Genomic DNA, 20,224 nt, shown 5'->3' on the forward strand with positions numbered 1-20,224 from the left:
ACTGAGTATTTAGTTGGGGTTCTAGTACCAGGCATGGTTTCCCTCTGTTGAGCAGATCCAATTAGAGAGTTGTTGGTGACCATCAAGGTATGCCCGCCATGACTGCACCCTGAGGGTTATTGTGCTATGCTGGCCGTTGATCTAATTCCTAGGCATCATAGCTAGGTAGGACCATTGGTGGCTTCCTTCCTTTGGAAGCTTGCAGGGTACCCTGTAGTAGTGTGGAAGCTAGTTCTCAGGGAAGAGAATTCAGGCCAGTTCTGTATCACATGTGTTATGATTATATCATCTAAAAAAACATCACTCTTGGGACTAGAGAGATGACCAGGATCTAAGAATCTATACCGCTCTTTCAGAGTAGCTGAGTTCAGTTCCCAAGCACCCTTATCCAGCGGCTCACAGCTGCCTGTAACTTAGCGCTGGTGGTCTAGCACTCCACCTGGATCCCACAGGCACTGCACTCAGGTGCTCACACACGCGCACGCACACATAAGTAATAAAATAAATCTTTTCTGATTCAGCAGTTATAATGTGACCAGTAAGAGTTTGGTGATATTCGTTTTCCAGGCCAAGATGCCATGTTGAGGGACTCCATAACAGTGAAGCTGTATGCATCTATCTGTCAAAGAGGTTATTGAAATTGATTTCACACCTTAAAAAAAAAAAGTCCCAGGCCTTGCAGAAGAAATGAGTCCACAAAACAGTAAGAACCATTTGAAATACGTCTTTAATTTTATAAAAATCAATATGTAATCTACAAAATACTTTGTTACATGATTATCAAATTTCAATCTGTTCTGTATTTGTTATGACAGGTCAAAAAAGTCATACTACGAGTAAAACATAAGTCATTGTTAAGGAACACCATCTAAGAGAATTTGTAAGAAAGGGGAGAGATCAGACACATACCTCCTGAATGAAAGGTGCTTAGGTCTCGGATACACACACCAGTCCTAAAGGCAAGCCGAAGAGCTGCAGTTCCTTTGTAATTGATTAACTTTAGCTGTTCCAATGGACACGAGAAGTGTTCCTGCCCTCAGACCTGAATAACTGATCATATAACAACCAACCCCATGAACTTATTAACAGTTAATATGGCCCCGTGCTGGCTAGATGACCCGACCAGGGCAGTGAAGGCAGAAGAACAAGTTATAAACTGCTGGTGTCCTTGAAGTTGGCCACAGACTCCAAAATGGTCTAAAGAAATTATCTAAATTAAAATGTTACAAAGAAGTGTTTTTTTTTTCTAGAATTCCCTCTGGGCCTCCTTTAAAAGCAAGGGCTTTTGAAGATCACTGCTGGCCCCTTAAAGACAGTTTACTTCTTACACTGGCTAAGTTTTCACACAGAGCTCAGGAGTCACATATGACCTCCAGCCTCTCATCCCTGATGTTAATTTAACACTAAATAATGGATATCTGAGGTCCTTGATAGATGTGCAAATTAACAATCATGCAGCTGCGCCCTGCATTGCTCCAGAAACTCACTTGGGTGTGTGGCAGTCTTCCCTTACTGAAGCCTGAGATGGTCCTGAAGTCTGGGTGGCTTGTGACTTAAAGACCCCAGCAGTGTGACCCACACATACTAGTCAACCTCCAGGGGAGAAGGAGTAATGCCTGGGGCCCTTTGCTGGGTTTCTTTTGCAATATGAATATGCATTAAGTTCATCTGCATCCACTGTGAGTTCTTTCCGGGCAGGAGGCCAGAAAACACCTCAGAGAAAAAGATGTAATTAACCCAGCTAACTTCCCTGGGATTTCCCGGCAACACTTCGCATATTTGTTTCAAGCAGACAGAAGAGAAAGTATGCCTACTCCGGAAGATAAGGAAAGACAGCGGGGGTTTTTACAAAGTATGCACTCGCATACATACGTGTTCTACACATCACCAATGAGCCTCAAGCCAAACAAAGTTAAAGGAGAGCCATATAACCCATCGGCATGGACTTCTGTTTTCTGTGCCATCACAGTGAAGTAAGAGCAATGAAATCTGATAGGTACAAACCATCATGGATGCTTGCTGTTATCTATATGAAGAGACAAAATGAATGTAACACAAGATAGATGCATGAAATAAATTCTTTAGGCCAACAAAACAGCTGTGTTGTCACTTTCTGATGCAAAACAAGCCCAGTGAGTAGGGAAGGAAGTCTTCAGTCTCAGATAGGGCTCAACATGAATCGAACATGTATTAACACGACATGGAGGACTCTTCAGACACACACACACACACAAAAATCCTCAGAAAGTCGATTTCATAAATTTTAGGATTCTGACTTGTCATGGTAAGTACTAAAGGAAATTCCAGGCAGAGTTCTAGCTACTAATGCCATTGACATCTCACTAGACAACGGAACCATCAAGCCATTCCTCCGACTCGGAAGAGTTGAACTATCTCCTTGCAGTATTACAGCTAGAATTACATAGTGCCTCTCACTTTGCACATCTTCCAAAGAAAACACTCTCATGGCTTTTGTTGTGAGCCTAGTCTTTAACAGCTGGGCCATCTCTCCAGCCCAAGAAAACACTCTCAACGAAGCAGAGTTTGAATAAAGCAGAATTTGAATGGCGCCAGCATACAGAATCAAGCCAAAGGCTTAGCCTTCTAGCAAGAGGGTTGCATTAATAACGGGAAACACTGTGGCCAGACATGGTCCTAGCATTGCTACTTTCAGAAAACCATACTCATGAACTTTAAAGTTCACCTTTAATGAAGATAAATATTTTAATTTGTGTCCAATGATTCTGATCTCATTTTGAAAGGAATTCTCCCTGGACCAAAAAGCACTGTATTTTAGTGACTCGTTCCAAAATATGTATATCAATGGAAATAATTTCTTTGGATCACAAATCAGAATACAAAGGCATTTTGAAAATGACCCCACAGCAAGGGAAAGACACAGCCAAGGATGACTCCCCAGTGTTGACACAGGACAGGAGCATAGATAATTCACAATCACAGATACATCCAAATCTCCATTTCAGCCCATGCATTCCACACCCATATTCAGCACATTGCTTAATTGGGGCTCTGTCTCCTTTGGTTGCCTTCCTTGGTGATCCACATCTAATGGTTCAAGCTAGGGTTTCTATTGCTGTGAAGAATCACCATGACAAAAACAAGTTGGGGAGGAAAGGATTAGTTTGGCTTACACTTCCCTATCACTTCACCACTGAAGGAAGTCAGGACAGGAACTTACTCAGAGCAGGAACCTGGAGGCAGGAGCTGATGCAGAGGCCATGGGGGGAGCTGCTTATTAGCTTGCTGGTTTTCGAAGGGTGAGTACCTTATCATCTCGGCAGGAGCAGGGCAGGAAATTGAGGGTGCTCATGATGCTGGAGCCCTAGCTGAGAGCTACATCCTGATCCACAGGTAGAGAGAGAAAGACTGGGTCTAGCATGGCTTTTGAAACCTCAAAGCCCAGCCCCTCAATGAAACACTTTCTTCCAACAAGATCACACTTACTCCAATCAGGCCACACCTCCCAATCCTTCTAATCCTCCCAAACAGTTCTACTTCCTGGTGCTAAACAAATAAATGAGCCTATGGGGTCCATTCTCATTCAATCACTACGCTGAAAGCCAGGGAAATCACTTAACCCGGATTACAAAACAAAGTCACTGGGTGAAGAAAGCCCAAATACCCTCCAGTCAAACTGGCCAGCAGGTTTCCCATCAGAAAGAGCTCCACCAACTTTCAAGAAGACAGAACTGGCACAGACCATGGACACATTCCTGCTCACATTCCCAGAGCAAAAATCTATCAGAAGAGTAGCATTCACACGGCCTGCATTGGGGCGTACGTTTCTCCAGAATCCACTGGATCTGTGGCTTCAGGATGCTACTTAGAACTCAGTCCGACCATGTTGTAGCAGAGCTTCCTGGCCCAGCCTGGGTTTCGTATTTGAGCTGGGGGCATCATCGTTTACTGAGTCACACAGCCACTGGCTTTATCTGGGTCTTCTCCATCTATTTGGATCCACTTCTTTTCAATTTCAACCTGTTAGAAGAAATCAAAGCACTGACAGTGTTAGAGACGAGACAGACACCAGCTCTTTGATACGGTTTACACCTGATGAGACACCGGCTGACTACCCTGTGGACTGACACAGCCCCTCCACTGATCCACACCAGTTCAATAGCGAGGCATTCTTGTTTTGTGGGAACCAAGCTCCCAATCCTTGCTTCTAGAATCAAACCTAAAGCTCTCTGAAGTCATAGCTTTCATCACAATTTTCATTTTAAATCTGCCATGCTCTGGGAAGCTGACACGGAATGTCCCTACAGAGGGGCATTCAGTGGTCCTTAAGTGACTGCATTTCCCCATCACTGGAACAAGCTGACCCAAGAGTAGACAAGACATGGGCAAAGCCAGTTTTCTGAAGTACAGTTCTTGGCTGCTGGGGCAGGAGGTGGGGTAGCCTTTAGGGGAGGGGAAAGGACAATGTGCCAGCTGCCCCTCACTAACTTTATCTGTAGAGAAAGAAATCAGTGGGGCCACACACACAGATTTCTCAAGAGCTGTCAATGGTGACCACTAATTTCCATGACTGAGTTCTGAGCCTTGTTGAATATCACTGTGGAGAGAAATGAGAAGGGGAGAGACAGACAGACTGACTCATTCTTTTTTTTTTTTTCCGAGACAGGGTTTCTCCGTAGCTTTTTTGGTTCCTGTCCTGGAATTAGCTCTTGTAGACCAGGCTGGCCTCGAACTCACAAGAGATCCGCCTGCCTCTGCCTCCCGAGTGCTGGGATTAAAGGCGTGCGCCACCACCGCCCGGCAGACTGACTGATTCTTAAGGAGAAAACTGAGTATTTGCAGCCAGGCCAGGCCCCACCCCAGATCTAGAAACCCTAACCAAGACACTCAGGATACCTGGATGTTGTAGCAAGCCCGCAGACACGTGTGCTTCTGAGGCTGGACATCACTCTCCACTCCCAGACACCTCACCTCTGTCCTCGAGGCTGAGGCTTCAGGCATTGAGAACTGGACAGTAGCAAATGGATACCAATCCAAGGGAATCTCCTGGTCTGATCCAAGTTCTAACTTGTATGACAGACAATGGGGCTGGTCAGGACCTACAAGAAATCAAACCAGAGTGTCGGAATGGATGCGAAGGCAAAGCATAGTTTACAGCATGCGCTTCTCCCTACAATGACGGCTCCACCAGCAGACACAACTGGGCACCAAGTGGGAAGAACCCAGAGCCTTGCCTGGAGCACCAGTTCCTAAAGTACCATCCCTCTGTCCTCACACAGATCAACTCTATCACAAATGTTACGAAGGTTCTCTGACCCAAAGATAAGAACAATATTTCTATGACCGCAGTGTGATTCAGGCCCCTAGAAACCTCTGTCCTGTGCAGACTGAATAAACTCCAATAATTCCCAGTCACCGTTTCCAAACAGGGTTTATTTTTAGATAATGCAAAGACAGACTTCAAATGAGATTATACAGTTTCAAAAGCCTGACTTTCCAAAGTTAGGCTTGGAGTTTTGACACGGTACTTTTCTGTCGTAGTAGAATAGATTCTCTTACTCCTGAAATTCCCGCTCTTTGTCCCGGGAAGCCTTTACTAGAACAGATTACAGCAGAGAGACGGGCAGACCAGCCTTCAGTATTTCCATTTGTTCTCGTTGAAGCGAATTGTGACAGTGAGCTACCCGACGCTGTGCCCGGCGCTGTGCCAGACCCAGGGGTACTGAGTCTACTCAGAAAGTTGAGATGGGGGTTACATAGCGTTTGCAAGGGAAGGGAGTTTTAATGGATTAATATTTTGGAGCCAGGCACACACCTGCAATGCCAGCACTAGAGAGGACTGGGGTGTGATGTCATTCTAGACTGCATCTGAGTTTGAGGCCAGCCTAAAACCTCACCTCAAAACAAACAACCAAAACAGTAAAATGTGTGTTGCTATAGAAACCCCACAAATGTCCCAAGTCCTCGCACACTGTTCATAGCACCTAATCGATCCAGTTTAATCTATCTTTAAATAAAAGTAACTTTAAAAAAATAAAGCAGTAATTTCAAAAGCCAGATTAAATTCCTGTGCCACTGAGACATCTCAATAAAAAAATTTTTCATCAGAGGATAGCCCTAGGCACAAAAACACGAGTTTAAAAGATTTTGCTTGAATTGATTTTAAAAGATAAATCACCTTTCGTTCCTTGCAACCTGTTTCTGGTAGGGAGACAGATCGGGTTCTGAAGCTGTAAAAGGCCTAGAAAAGTCACCCATCAATCAGCCAGCCAACACTCGCCCACAGCACCAACACAGAGAATGGGATGATGGTGGCCTCCGAGAGGCCATAGGCTCCCAGCAGCGGCCAGGACGCCTACACTGAGCCATGGCTTTTCTGTTCAATTACTGTTTTAGAACGCGAATTCTCGGCCCGGCTCTGCTACTTAAGAGCTGTGTGACCCTAGGCAAGCTACCTAACTCTCGGCGTCTCAGTTTCCCCAACGAGGTCTTACAAGGCTGTTGTGAGGATAGGCAACCAGCGTAAGTACACAGCAGAGACAAGCTGAACTTAACCCTTGCCAGTCAGGAAACTGTGTATTCTACATATTTCGACTTAAAAAATGACACTGACGTTTACTTAATTTGATGTTCATATCGTACAGGAAAATTTCTTAGGGAAATTTCACACTGAAAATGGGAATACATCTGAGTTAAAGACTTTTTAAATGATAGAAACGACACTTCCTTTTTCCTAAAAAGCTTCTGATGAAATCGTTTTTCTCCCAAGTTTTCTGGTTTCTTTTTCCAGGCTTTTGGACACTCTATGGTGTTTACTAATAAATTCTCATTCAAACTTTGAGCTGAGGAGACCGGGATCAGTGCCTAAAAGACACTTGTCAATCTCAGAAATGATAGAAAAGTCTGTTGTCTCGGTACTGACCACGAGAGGGCACTGTCGGGCCTTAGTAATTAACTCAGTACAGGCAGAGCAGACCACAAAGTCTTCTCAGGCCTGGTTGATATCCAGTCTCTCCTGACCCAACGGATTCCACATCTGAAGTTGAGCTACTGAGAGCAGAAGACAATGGATGTAGGAGGACCAAATCGCGAGGCAAAGAACCAAGGTGCTGGTGGCAAAGAGCGAAGCAGAAATGCACCTGTGGGAACCGAAAGCTACAGCTGCTGGTGAGTCTCGCTCCGGCACCCCTTTCTAAATGCCCGTGGATGTGAGTCTCGCTCCGGCACCCCTTTCTAAATGCCCGTGGCTACCATTGTCTCCAGTGTCTTTCTCTCCCACTCTGTCCCTCTTGATGAACGAGCTCTTTTGCTTTTCATATGCTTGCACTCCAGCAGAACACTGGGGTATGAAGATGAATTGGGGGCAAACTTGGGGAATTCTGATTTGATGAATCCATCCAGATATTTGTTATTCAGCCAGACCTTTCCTGTGCACATCTGCCTAGTGTAGGTGATAAAGAGCGGCCACATCCCCATTTGAAGGTCTCCATGAACCTTCAGGGAACTTCAGCGCCCTTGGGCTTCTCCTCCATGCTATGAACAACAAAGGAAGAGCTTTGACTAGAGAGAGAGAGTGTGCTAAGAGATTTTGAACAGCTGACTATTTCAAATAACCTCATTATCAGGCTCCTATCATGTAGATTACAGCAGCATCCCTGGGAAGGCTCCAGGCCCCAGTATGTTTGAATGTTCCCAGGGTGAGGACCACTTCCCTACAGACCTGAATGATGTAGCCAGGAAAATCAGGTCCAGCCTATGGTGTACCTGCCTCCTGGACTGGTCCTTGCGTGTGACTTGCAGCTTGCTGACATAACCAAGGAGAGTTTGAGCCACAGATGGGATGCAGCAGGTACCAGAGGCAAACTTGGGAGATTGAGGAGCCTAACCGCTCTGGGCAGAAAGGGTCCTCAGCCTGTCATCCTCCCAGGTACCTCACACTGTCATTCACAGATGCCACATTCCACTCAGCCTTGATGTGACTCTCATCAGTCACAATATTTGCCCATGATGTGGCCAAGAGAGCTCAGTGCAAGGTGAGGCAGTGTGATGTAGTCTGGTCACAATGGCCTGTGATGGTGTGGGCTGCTCAGCTCCTGTGCGGTGGGCATGTCAGTGAGTGACAGAATCCAGAGATCATACAGCTAACTAGGCTACTGAAGCATTTAAACCTTCCGTGTGTCGTGTGGGGGAAGCCCGTATGAAGATCCTTTTGTTTTTTGTTTTGTTTTTTGGTTGTTTGTTTGTTTGTTTTAGTTTTTCAAGACAATGTTTCTCTGTAGCTTTGGTGCCTATCCTGGAACTAGCTCTTGCAGACCAGGCTGGCCTCGAACTCACAGAGATCCACCTGCCTCTGCCTCCCAAGTGCTGGGATTAAAGGTGTGAGCTACCACTGCCAGCTTCAATTTGAAAATCTTAATAACATATTCTCCAAGGTTGATTTTGAAATCTATTTGCCCTTTTTTAATCTGACATAGTACACAAAATCAGAATCTTGGCTCTCATTTTTACAAAAACAGGAAAGCAGAAAGGTGGCTGTATATTTGGGAACCTCCTGGACCCAGAGGCCGCCTCTGAGGGCTGAGTGACACCCTGATTTCTGCTTTTTTCCATTGGTGCTAAGACAGCCTCTGGGACCAGACGTAGTGTCTATGTGGAGTGGAAGCAGTAACTGTACATTTCTAATGAAAATTATCCCATCTATAGCACTGCATTTTCCAAGAATCCCTGATGGAAGCTGACTGGATCAGCAAGAATGGATCGTGAGAGGAGGACCCAGTCCTTCACGCTTTCCGTCCACAAATTTACATTGCTTTCCTCCAAGAACTTCATCCAGCTCTGTGCTGAATGCTTGGGAGACTCAGACACATGTGTGACCCCAGGTCACCAGAAATGGAACTGGAACTGCCCAGGAGGTGAGACCAACCCAGAAGGAGCAACCCAGAGGCACCCAGGAGAGGGCTCGGTCTAGCCTGTCCACAATGAACAGAATCAACTACAGAATCCCAGAGAATGAGATGCTGCTGCACCTGGGAGCCAGAGGAGACCACCCTACTTCTTCCTCTCTCCCTTTCTACCTTCCTTCGTCTCCTCCATTCCTGTAAACATTCCCTTTACCATCACAAAAAAATCTGTAAACTAGGATGCCAATTCTTTAGATATTAAAAAGGCGGGAGAGGTTAAGCTCACTGGGTAGAGTTAAACACAGAAAACAAACAACGCAGCCATTGAGCTCGCTGTCCCCTTCCACCTGGCTGTGCTGGTGCACCCTCAGCTCCTTGTCCGCCCGCCTAGTCCTCCCCTCCCACCTCCCACTCCCCACCCCTCCTCCGCCTGGCTGCGCTGGCGCACCCTCAGCCCTCAAGCTGCCTCTGCCCACTTTGGCCCAGGATGTAGGGAGCTACACTGAGCATTTTCCTACGGAAATCAACCCAGGCCTTGGATATTTACTTGAGTTTTTGTCCGGAAGCCGATCTATCTTCCACACCACAGCCCGGTAGGCGCTCTCATATTTTGCTGACCCCACAGTGACCTGAATGACAGGTTCAGATTCAGGTTCCTGTAAACTCCCCAGACATGCCCGACGGTTCATTTTGGCTTTCAGGGATTTCTGCCTCTGAAGGTTCCTGGTCCAGAGGGCCTTAATCCATTGGGCTGGGACAGGAAAGTGAATCATGATATTGTCACAGCACCTCAAGGAACTGGCATGGGGTGACCTCTGAGGCCTCGGGGTCATGTTGACAAAGGCCTGAAGTTCCACATAAGCCCCCTGTACAGCCACTGTGGACTTCAGGGAAAAGGGAAGCTCATCCCCTTCATATGACGTTTTGAACCGCATCAGTTCAAAACGGCAAGCATCCAGAGGAACAAATTTAATGATTCTGGACTGTTTGAATTCTTCAGCTTTCACACACGCATGGAAATGGTAGTTAAGAATCTCAATCCCCCTTTTTTCTGGTTCTTTCTCAAAATAGCATTCATCTCGTTTCTGGAGTTCAAGGTCATTCAAGGTTAAGAAGCATTCTGCCGTCCCGTTCACAAAGCAGAGGCAGGAGATCTGAGTCATTACAGCACTGTCAGTTAATTTCCCGTCTTCCTTGCTTACTTTACCCCAAAAGTTGTCCACAATATCCAGGTAAATCTCTTGTTCCTCGTAGTTCTTCTTTGGTTTCACAAGAGCTGGCAGCTTTATCAGCTCTTCCTCCACAGTAGTCAGGAACTCGAGGAAATCCCTGTGCTCCGTGGTCCCCAACTTCAGCATCTGTTCTACGTCAGGCTCGTGAACCACCTCCGTCTTGGAATGGTATTTCCTTTTCTCTGAGTAAGACACATGCTCCACCTTCACGGTGTGGATTTTTCCCGCCACGCTGAAGTTCTCAAGTTTGGGTTCAGAAAGTCTGCAATGTGGATCAAGCTGGAACTCTTTGAACGGCTTTTCCAGCCCCTCCTCATAGTACATTTGCAGAATCCCTCCTGGCAGAACCTTCAGGAAAATGGGTCCCCACTGCCTGGAAGACATCATGTTTTTCTTCTCAGGAATCCTCAGCATGAAGGACCATCCGGCTTTGGGCTGACTCCGGAAGAGCGTGTGCGGCACAAAAGAAGCAGTATCTCCAGCACATAGACTCCTCATAGACACATTTCCCAGAGGGCCCTGGGTCTCGGCCGACTGCAGGTGTTCTAGCTTCTCACAGATGTAGTTGAGTGAGCACTGGTTAAGGCTTTTTTGATCCATGGGAACTTCCTTGTCCCTTGAGGAAAACAGCTTTCTGCTTGCCAGGGAGTCAAAGGGGAACTGAGAAGTGCTACCTTCGTCTTTCCAAAATGGGCTGGAAAACGCACAGTCGTCTCGAAAAGACTCAAACTGTGGCGCCTCCCCTCGGGCCCGCTGAGGGCTGCTGTCATCTTCAAGACCAGCTCTGGGAGGCAGCTGGGTGCAGGAGGGCTCACTGGGCAGTTGTGCATGGGGTAAGCTGCTTGGCTTGCTGAGTGATAATGGAGGACCTGCTCCTGCTGCTGTTGTCGGGAGGCTGCTTGAAGAACATTCTGGAATAGGATAAAGCACATGAGACCCTGCTTTAGGGATGCCGGGGAAGCCTGGGAAGTCTTTGGTGGGTGTAGAAAGAGGAGAGTTGCTTGGAGGACCCGGGCTGAAGTAAAAGTCAACCATGGGAGAGGATAGCGGGGTGCTGCTGGTGGAGGAGGAAGCACTAGGAAGGTCCCTGAGGCCAGGCAGGTTCAGCTTCAGTCCATTTGGTCTGCAAACACCTTGGGTCTCCAGAGGGAAATCCTTCGCCTTCTGAGAAGATGGAAAAGCAGGGTCATCGTCGAAGGTGACCCAGCCACCTGGGTTTGTAGAACACATCTTCAGGGTGGGCTTGTGGTCTGGTCAAAGAGTCAGGGACATTATCTCTGCAAAGGAGAAAGACAAAGTCAGATAAAATAAGTGTTAAAAACCAAAATACACTGGACAGTGGTTGCGCACACCACCCAGCACTCAGGAAGCAGAGGCAGGTGGATCTCTGTGAGTCTGAGGCCAGCCTGGTCTACAGAACAAGTTCCAAGACAGGCTCCAAAGCTGCACAGAGCAACCTTGTCTTGAAAAACAAAGCAAAACAAAAAAGCAAGATACACCTGGCAGTGGTAGCACATACCTTTAATCCCAGCACTCGGGAGACAGAGACAGGCAGATCTCTGTGAGTTCAAAGCCAGCCTGGTCTACAAGAGCTAGTTCCAGGGCGCTAGGGCTGTTACACAGAGAAACCCTATCGAGAGAGAGAGAGAGAGAGAGAGAGAGAGAGAGAGAGAGAGAGAGAGAAGAAAAGAAAAAGAAAAAACTTTACAAGTAGCCATTCTTGGCAGATAAATGAACAAAATCAAGAAGCCTAACTCTATGGGTCCCCCCAGAGATTTGCTTTAGTTAAGAACATATCATCCAAAAATGAAAAATGAAGGAAGGGAGATGGAAATTAAAGTAGAGTGGGGAGGTCAGAGGCCAGAGTGTGGGTCTGAACTGTCCTACAGAAAAGACCAGACTATGTATCTGAACTGTCCCCAGAAGACACCAGTCTATGTGTCTGAATTGTCCCCCAGAAGAGACCAGACTATGTGTCTGAACTGTCCCCAGAAGAGACCAGACTATGTATCTGAATTGTCCCACATAAAAGACCAGACTATGTGTCTGAACTGTCCCCCAGAAGAGACCAGACTGTGTCTCTGAACTGTCCCCAGAAGAGACCAGACTGTGTGTCTGAACTGTCCCCAGAAGAGCCAGACTATGTGTCTGAACTGTCCCCCAGAGGAGATCAGACTATATGTCTGAACTGTCCCCAGAAGAGACCAGACTGTGTGTCTGAACTGTCCCCCAAGGCACATGCACTGGAGGCAAAAATGTCCTAAGTCCCTGACACAATGGAGACTTTGGGAAGGAGAGCCTAAGGGAAGGAAGTTGGGTCACTGGAGGGTGGACTCCTTAAGGGGAATATGGGAATCCACCTTCTCCCCTGACGCTGTGACATGGCTGGGTTACCTCCTTTCCGTCCTCCAATTATGATGCTCTCGAAGCCATGGGCCAGTTGGCCATAGACTTATACCTTTAAAACCATGAATCAAAACAGGTCCTCCCTTCTTTGTAAGTTCATTATCTCGGGTATAATGTTGCAGTGACAGAAAGCTAACTAACACAGGAGTCATACTGCTACCAGACAAAATAAACTTAAAGTTGAGAAGTTATACCACCAGGCGTGCTGGCCCACACCTAATAATCCCAGCACTTGGGAAGCTGAGGCAAGAGGAACCTAATTAATTCAAGGTCAGCCTGAGCTAAGCAGGTGAGTTCGGCCTGGCCTGAGCTATGGGGCAAGCCTCAGTCTCAGAGAACAAAATACAAACAGGGGCTGAAGAGATGGCTCAGCAACTAAGAGCACTGGCTGCTCTTCCAGAGGACCCAGGCTTGTTTCCCATACCCACAGGGTATGGGAATTCCCTTTTCTGACCTCCATGTATGTATGTGGTGCTCATACTTGCAAGTAGGCCAAATAATCATACACCTAAAATAAAAAATAAAATATTTTAAAAACAAATAGCTGGGGGTTGGAGAGATGGCTCAGAGGTTAGGAGCACTGCCTGTTCTTCCGAAGGTCCTGAGTTCAATTCCCAGCAACCACATGGTGGCTCAAAACCATCTGTAATGAGATCTGGTGCAGAATACAGTATATGTAATAAATAAATAAATTTAAAAAAATAGCTGGGAGGTGGTGGTGGACGCCTTTGATCCCAGCACCTCGTAGGCAGAGGTAGGCAGATCATTGAGTAGGAGGCCAGCCTGGTCTACAGAGTGAGTTCCAGGACAGCCAGGGCTACACAGAGAAACCCTGTCTTGGGAAAATAATAACAATAATAATAATAAACAAGTTACACACACAAAAGGCACACTGTATACCAACAAAAGGGCCAACGCACAAGGAAGATAAAATGACTGTCATGTGCTGGAACCCAGCATCATAACCAAGAGAAAGAAAAGCAGATCTAGGCAGACGTGAGGGAGGCTGAGACAGCTGAATATATCTTTATAATAGAGGTAGTACACAGATGGATGTTAATGTTTTCACACAGAAGGCTTCAACAACCCCACCTCACCCCACCAAATGAGCCTGCCAGGCACACATACAGCATTCCAGCACCTTCTTAAGCACACACAGAACACTTGCCAGAGTAGGTCATGATAGGCCACAAAACAAGCCTGAAATTTAGGAAGACTAAAATAATGTAAGTGTATTTGCCCACTATAAGGCTGGAAAGCCCTAGAAATCAACAGCCAAAGGAAGACTGGAAGATTCACCAATATATGGAAATTGACAAATAACCTAAATAACATTGCATAGTCACACGGTTTCAAAAAGAAAGTGGAGTGTGTGTGTGAACTAGAAAATACTGTGAGACAAATGAAAATCAAAACACAGATCTCTACAATTCACAGTGGAAGCCATGCCAACAGGGAAAACTACAGCAATTAATGCCTACATTAAAAAAATAAGGGTAAATTCTCAGAAATTACGCAGCTTTACACTTGAAGAAGCTGGTCAACAGACAGGCTAAGATAAGGCTAGCAGAGAGAAAGTAACAACCAGGGCAGATGTGAGGGAGATGGAAAAGCAGTCAGACTTTGATGGTCGGTCTTGTTGAAAACTGATAAATCTTTAGCTAATTTAGTAGAGAGAAAAGATTCCAAATTAGAAATGAAAGGCATTGCAATGAAAGTCATAAAAACAAAGAGGTTTAAGAGCCTATGAGCAGACCAACAAAAGGGATACCTGGGGGAGATGTCAAAATTCCTGGAAATACGCAGCCCGCCAACACTGTAAAACAGAACATCGGGACGGGAGAGTAGGTCTTGTGGTTATGCGCCAACACCCATGTGATAGCTCACAGCCATCAGTAACTCCAATCCCAGGGCATCTAATGACCTCTTCTGACCTCCACAGGTATGGACAGGCATATAAAACACCCAAACACATAAAAGAAGTAAATCTTTTACAGAGAGAGAAAGAGAGAGAAGAAATAGAGAAGTTGGATAAACCTTTAATTAGTAAGAGAGACTGGTTTCATCATGAAAAACTTCCAACAAGAAGCCCTGAACCAAATGGCTTCCCTGCCAAAGTCTACAAGACACTCAACGAAGAATTAATGTCCTTTGCAAAGTGCCCCAAAAGCTGAAGAGGAGGGAATGCTTCCAAACCTGTTTTATGAAGCCAGCTTCATCCTGATGATAAAGCCAGACAAGGACCCTTAAACACTGAATTCATTATTTAAAACAAACAAACAAAAAGACTATAGGCTTCTAAGAATGAAGAAAACACAGTCTAAGCATACAGGGAGGATTACGGGGTCTTCAAAACTAATTCTGACACCTGCCACGCACAGCTGGACCGTGAGGACTGGATCTGGGGTGAAAAGCCAGCAGCAGACACACACACTATGAGCCCACTTACACAAGACATCTAAGACAGATTCAGACAGCAGCAAGTGAAGCAGTGGGTACCAGGCCCCGGGAGAGATAAATGGAGAATTGCTGTTCAGAAAGCACAGAACTTCAGCTGTAAAAGATGAGTTTGGGGCTCAGCCAGTGCATATAGTTTTGTTGACAACTGATAAATTCTTATAGCTAATTTAATGAACAATGGAAAAAAGGAAGATTCAAAATTAGAAATAAAAGACATTGCATTGGAAGTCACAGGGAAAAAAATGAAAAGAATTATTAAGAGACCATGAGCAGACCAACCAGTGGGCTAGCCCTTCGACACTGATCACTTAAAATCATGTTACAAAGGATAGATTCCTGTGCCTACAGACATATACACACACCGGGAGAAATATAGACAGGAGGGTTGGGAATATTTGATTCAATTCTTTTGAATCAAATAAGTCTTCATTGGAATGAAGACTATTGTGTAGCCATTTCGTTAGTGGAGTGGAAAATGTGCGGGAAAGCTAAAAACCCAATGACTTTAAAAGGTGCTTGCAGCCCCACCCCCAATATATGAAGTTCACTATTCAAAAAGCTCTTGACTCCTGACTTATCAGACAGCCTGTGCTATGAAATCACCCAGCAGTAAGGGACAAAACTCCCGTGTCAGCCTGAAGTCGCCCCAGAAGTTAGGGTCAAAATTAGAACTCACTGAGATAAAATTCATACCATATACCACAGGGCCCCTTTCCAAAAAAAAAAAAAAAAAAAAAAAAAGTGTGCGCCTAAGTGCTATTTAGGATAATAAAAGAATTGTGTATCCATTGCCACCAACTTCAGAACATTCCTCTTGGCCCCAACATCAACCCTACTGCCCATCTTCCCTTTCTCCTGGGCCCTGGAAATCACTACCCTACCTTGTCTTTGTGAACTTGCCTTCTCTGTAGTCATTTCTTTTGAGCATCTCCTTTGATATGGCATAACTTATTGAAATTATTCTAGTGACACCAAAGGCAGTGAGCTGTAGGGTGTTGTGCTTTCCTGTCTCTTTAAGAGGCAAGCCACGCCCGCTCCCACTACTTCTGATCCTCCGCAGCCATCCCCCCCTCTCTTCTCTTCTTTTGGGGTGCATACGGATTTTCTCTCTCTTCTCTCTCTCTCTCCCTCTCTCCCTCAATAAATGCTTTATGGCTATTTTCTGTGTCTATGGGTCTGCTCATTAGGATGCGCAGCATTGGGAATTCCGCCACGTGCTCCCCCCCTCGTTGATGGGAACTCTGCCACCGCTGGGGTGCCGGGAGTCCGGCACCCAGCACCCCCCCACACTGGGGATCTGCCGGAGCTCGCTGCTGCTCTGTGAGCCCCCCACGGGGGGACCCCCCCACATTTTTAAGAATAACATAGGGAGCACATCCTTGAGGTTAGAGAGTGCACTGGGTGGTTTTGTGTGTCATCTGACACAAGCAGGAGGAATCAGAGAGGAAGGCGTCTCAGTTGAGGAAATGCCTCCGTGAGATCCAGCTGCATGGAGTTTTCTCATTTCATGATCAATGAGGGGGGGCCCAGGCCATGGTGGGTGGTGCCATCCCTGGGCTGGTGGTCCTGGGTTCTATAAGAAAGCAGGCTGAGCAAGCCATGGGAAGAAAGTCAGTAAGCAGCTCCCCCCCATGGCTTCTGCATCAGCTCCTGCCTCCAGATTCCTGCCTGTTTGGGTTCCTGTCCTGACTTCCTTCAGTGATGAACAGTAATGCTGAAGTGTAAGCCTAATAAACCCTTTCCTCCCCAGCTTGCATTGGTCATGGTGTTTCGTAGCAGCAATAGAAACCTTAAGACAGTGATGTCACACAGATCCTGGGCACTGCTCTGCCAGGGCTGGCCATGTGCCCATCTCTCCAGACTTCCAGGGTTACACTGGAGCTACCTTCGGGACTCTTTCCAACTCTAAAACAATTCTATGGCAATTGATATCCAATTGAACTTTTTTCAAAAGCAAAAATATTGTTCCCGACTCAGTTCCTGGGCCTCAGTGCTGAGATAACCCAGTTCTGGTAATACTGGGTGTATATTGGCAAGTTTTCTGCCATTGAGCTACTTCCATTATTTTTAACTATCCTTCTAAAACTGCCAGAAAGCAAAGCCCCAGGAGCCCCCCTGAACAGGAAAACTGAGAACCTGCTGGCACAATGCTCTTGGTAAGGCCTCTTTTCTCCCTGGGTCCCCTGCTTGTGTGTAATTACTCAAGCTTGGAAAAGAGCCCACACAAAGAAACAGAAGAGGGAGCCTGGGGCAGAACTGAAGACAGCCATTCTGTCTCTGAGCATCCCTGCTGAGGGCTCTAAACCCACACCGTGGGGACGCGGGAGCACCTCATTGTCAAACTGTGCCCTGCAGATGCCATCATCAAAGCACTGGCTCCTGGAAAACAGCAGCGCCTCCAGGGGGCTCAGGGGCCCAGACCTATGCTTCCCCCACCCTCAGAGGGAATCCAATCCTAACAGCCCTTCGGAGAGCCAGACGGAAGGGCCAGACGCCCTTCAAATATTTACTCCATCCGAGTTTAGAGTTTATTATGTTAGAAGAAAGAGAGAGACATCGGCGCAGTCCTGCTGGGACCCAAGCCTGCCATTTGCCCCCTGGCGCTTCCCTGGGTAGATTGGGAAACTCGGTGCAGTTTATTTTTCCGTGTTGTGCCCCTTGTGAGACAGAGAAACTGATTATCATACACACAAGGAAATCAGCCCCGTTGCTATGTAAATGGCTCCCCCCTCTGCCCCCATTTTTTTAAAACATACTTTATAAAATACCTACGATGTTGAACCTCAAATCCGTGCAAAGGGCCCTTGACCCCGGCTCCCCAGCCCACAGCCTGTCTCTGCTCTCAGGTATTCTAAAGGATGGCAGTGGGAAGTGGGTCTATTTCCCTCGGTACTCTGCCCTCTTCACCCCTCCGGGCCGCCTCCCAGCTCTGTTCCACCCCCTTACCTCGGCAGCCCCTCCCTCCGGTATGACCTCATCTTTCTGTCCCACAGCCCCATCCAGTCTTTTGGCCCAATGTCAACAACTGGGGCCAGTTCCACCCAATACTTCCCTTCCTTCAACCCCCATCCCTACCCTCAGAGCCTGGCTCAGAAGCCCCTGGGCCTCTGGCAGGGGTGGGAAGCACCAGGGATCTTGCCAGCTGGGAGCTGGGCAGGAGCTTAGCTTGCTCCTACTCCCAGCTGCTGCAGAGCCCTGGAAGGTTGCAGCCTCCCTTTAACCTTTGTTGGGCTGGGGCGGGTAGATTTTCCCTGAGTGGGAAGTCATATTGGACCAGGACGTGCTCCTGCTCCACACCCTACCCCCAAGAATCATCAATGACAAAGCCAGGCTATGGGCAACATCTCATTTAAACTTCACCAGTCACCGTGTTTGGGCGTCTTCCCAATGTCAAGAATCTAGCTAGTTCAGGGAAGGCTCAGGAACTCCTAGTTCCTTCCAGTCTCAGTTACCCTCCTCAGGGCAAAATAAATAAATAAATAAATAAATAAATAAATAAATAAATAAATAGAATTCCTCTGTCTGCTCCAGGCTCTTTCCCTGCCAGACAAGCCATGCCTCCCTGCGGCTTCAAACCTTCAGAAGTCTGTGTACAGTCCATCTGGATTATGGGCAAACTCCTAGAACACAGTTCCAGTCTCGCCCAGAAATAGGGCAAGACACCAAGATTCTGTCTAGGGCATGAATAGATAATTTATTACAGTGGAGATTTCTAGCAATCCACTTTTGATATTTAAGATTCCTAAGGGAGATGTCTGCTTCTCTGTAAAACTATTAGCCACTCTCTTCACATCGGCCTGTGTCAGCGCAGTTTTGGGCTGACTGAACTTGAGAACAGGCTAAAGCAGCTGCGTTTGGTTATTCACACCAGGGAAAACAAGGCTACAGCAAACCATGGCTGGGGGTAGGGGGGCTCACCGGGTAAAGCAGGTGCATTCAGAAGCCGACTTCGATATGCCAAAAGTTTATAGGGGATTATCCCCACCCCATTCTAAAGGGAGAGTGAGCAACAGAATAGGTTACAGCAAATGTTAAAAAAAAAAAAGACGCATTTCTCTTGCCAGTTAAGAAACCAAACACATGCCGGGCGGTGGTGGCGCACGCCTTTAATCCCAGCACTCGGGAGGCAGAGGCAGGCGGATCTCTGGGAGTTCAAGGCCAGCCTGGTCTACAAGAGCTAGTTCCGGGATGGGCACCAAAGCTACAGAGAAACCCTGTCTCGAAAAAAACCAAAAAAAAAAAAAAAAAAAAAAAAAAAAAAAAAAAAAAAGAAACCAAACACATGTATTATTACAGAGATAACCATAAATTGTTTTAAGTAAATAGAAAACCCGGGCTGAGGAGATGTCTCCCTGGGTAAAGTGCTTACCATGCAAGCGTAAGGGCCTGCGTTTGAATCCCCAGAACCCACATAAAGCCAAGCACAGGGGTGTGTTGCGGGAGGGGGGGGCAGCATTCCTATGGTCAGGTGACAAGCAGGAACCGACAACCAACCCCTGGAAGCTTGACACACAGGGTAGCACAGTGTACACAGAGGCAAACAAGAGGCCCCACCTCAGCCGAGTGGGAGACAGCCTTGTCCTCCAGCCCCACACTCGCAACACGGCACTGGAACTGCGCTCACAAACATTGACGTGTGCACATACGCACACACACCGTACATACAACCCGCACAGAAATCAAAGCAGCAATAGTTACCACCCTATAATAACAGTGCAGTATGACTTGTGGGTAAAAAGCGCTGCTGTGAGAAAATCACCTCACCAAAAATATCTTAGGACAAAACATTCAAGGCAGAGAGAAATAGTGTCTATTCTTTGAGTCAGAACAAAGCGTCTGCAGGCAGGGATCAGGCCTCATTGGTAAGGGCATTTTCTACTTTATCTTTAGACAACTGGCAACAACACAGAACTCAATGTAGTGATAAAATAACTTCACGTGAACTTTTCTCCTTTGTCTGAAGTAAATCTCCAAGTAACTTTCCCCAGTTCTCAGAGTCGCTAGACTTTAGAGTTAGGAAGAAGTGCGAGCATTCTATTTGATTAAGCAAACGCTTGCCGTGTAGGGCTTGTCTAAGGGCCGCAGATGCATGTCTCTTTACACCCACAGAGGAAGAGCCTGGCTGTAACCAGGTCTGTGACTCCAAAGTCACACACTTCCAGGATCCAGAACCTCATGACTCCTGGCACGGAGTCGGTCACCACCACACCCTTCACTGAGGAAACCCTTCCCAGCTGCAGCTGTCCT

General features: G+C 46.8%; 1 protein-coding gene across 2 annotated transcripts in view; it reads right to left on the minus strand.

The window, feature by feature from the left end:
- Positions 1–711: 711 nt before the first annotated feature.
- Positions 712–20,224, minus strand: part of Ston1 (stonin 1) — a 44,175-nt gene continuing 24,662 nt past the window's right edge. For both annotated transcript variants that reach the window (XM_057766415.1, XM_057766405.1), the window contains exons 2-4: positions 9,427–11,388; positions 4,876–5,078; positions 712–3,999 (exon numbers count right to left, since the gene is read on the minus strand). In XM_057766415.1, coding sequence (XP_057622398.1) covers positions 3,925–3,999; positions 4,876–5,078; positions 9,427–11,341 — 2,193 coding nt within the window. In that variant the 5' untranslated portion in view covers positions 11,342–11,388 and the 3' untranslated portion in view covers positions 712–3,924. The remainder of the gene's footprint in view (positions 4,000–4,875; positions 5,079–9,426; positions 11,389–20,224) is intronic.

Source organism: Chionomys nivalis, chromosome 1 (assembly GCF_950005125.1).
Source record: "Chionomys nivalis chromosome 1, mChiNiv1.1, whole genome shotgun sequence".
Classification (NCBI taxonomy): Eukaryota; Metazoa; Chordata; class Mammalia; order Rodentia; family Cricetidae; genus Chionomys; species Chionomys nivalis.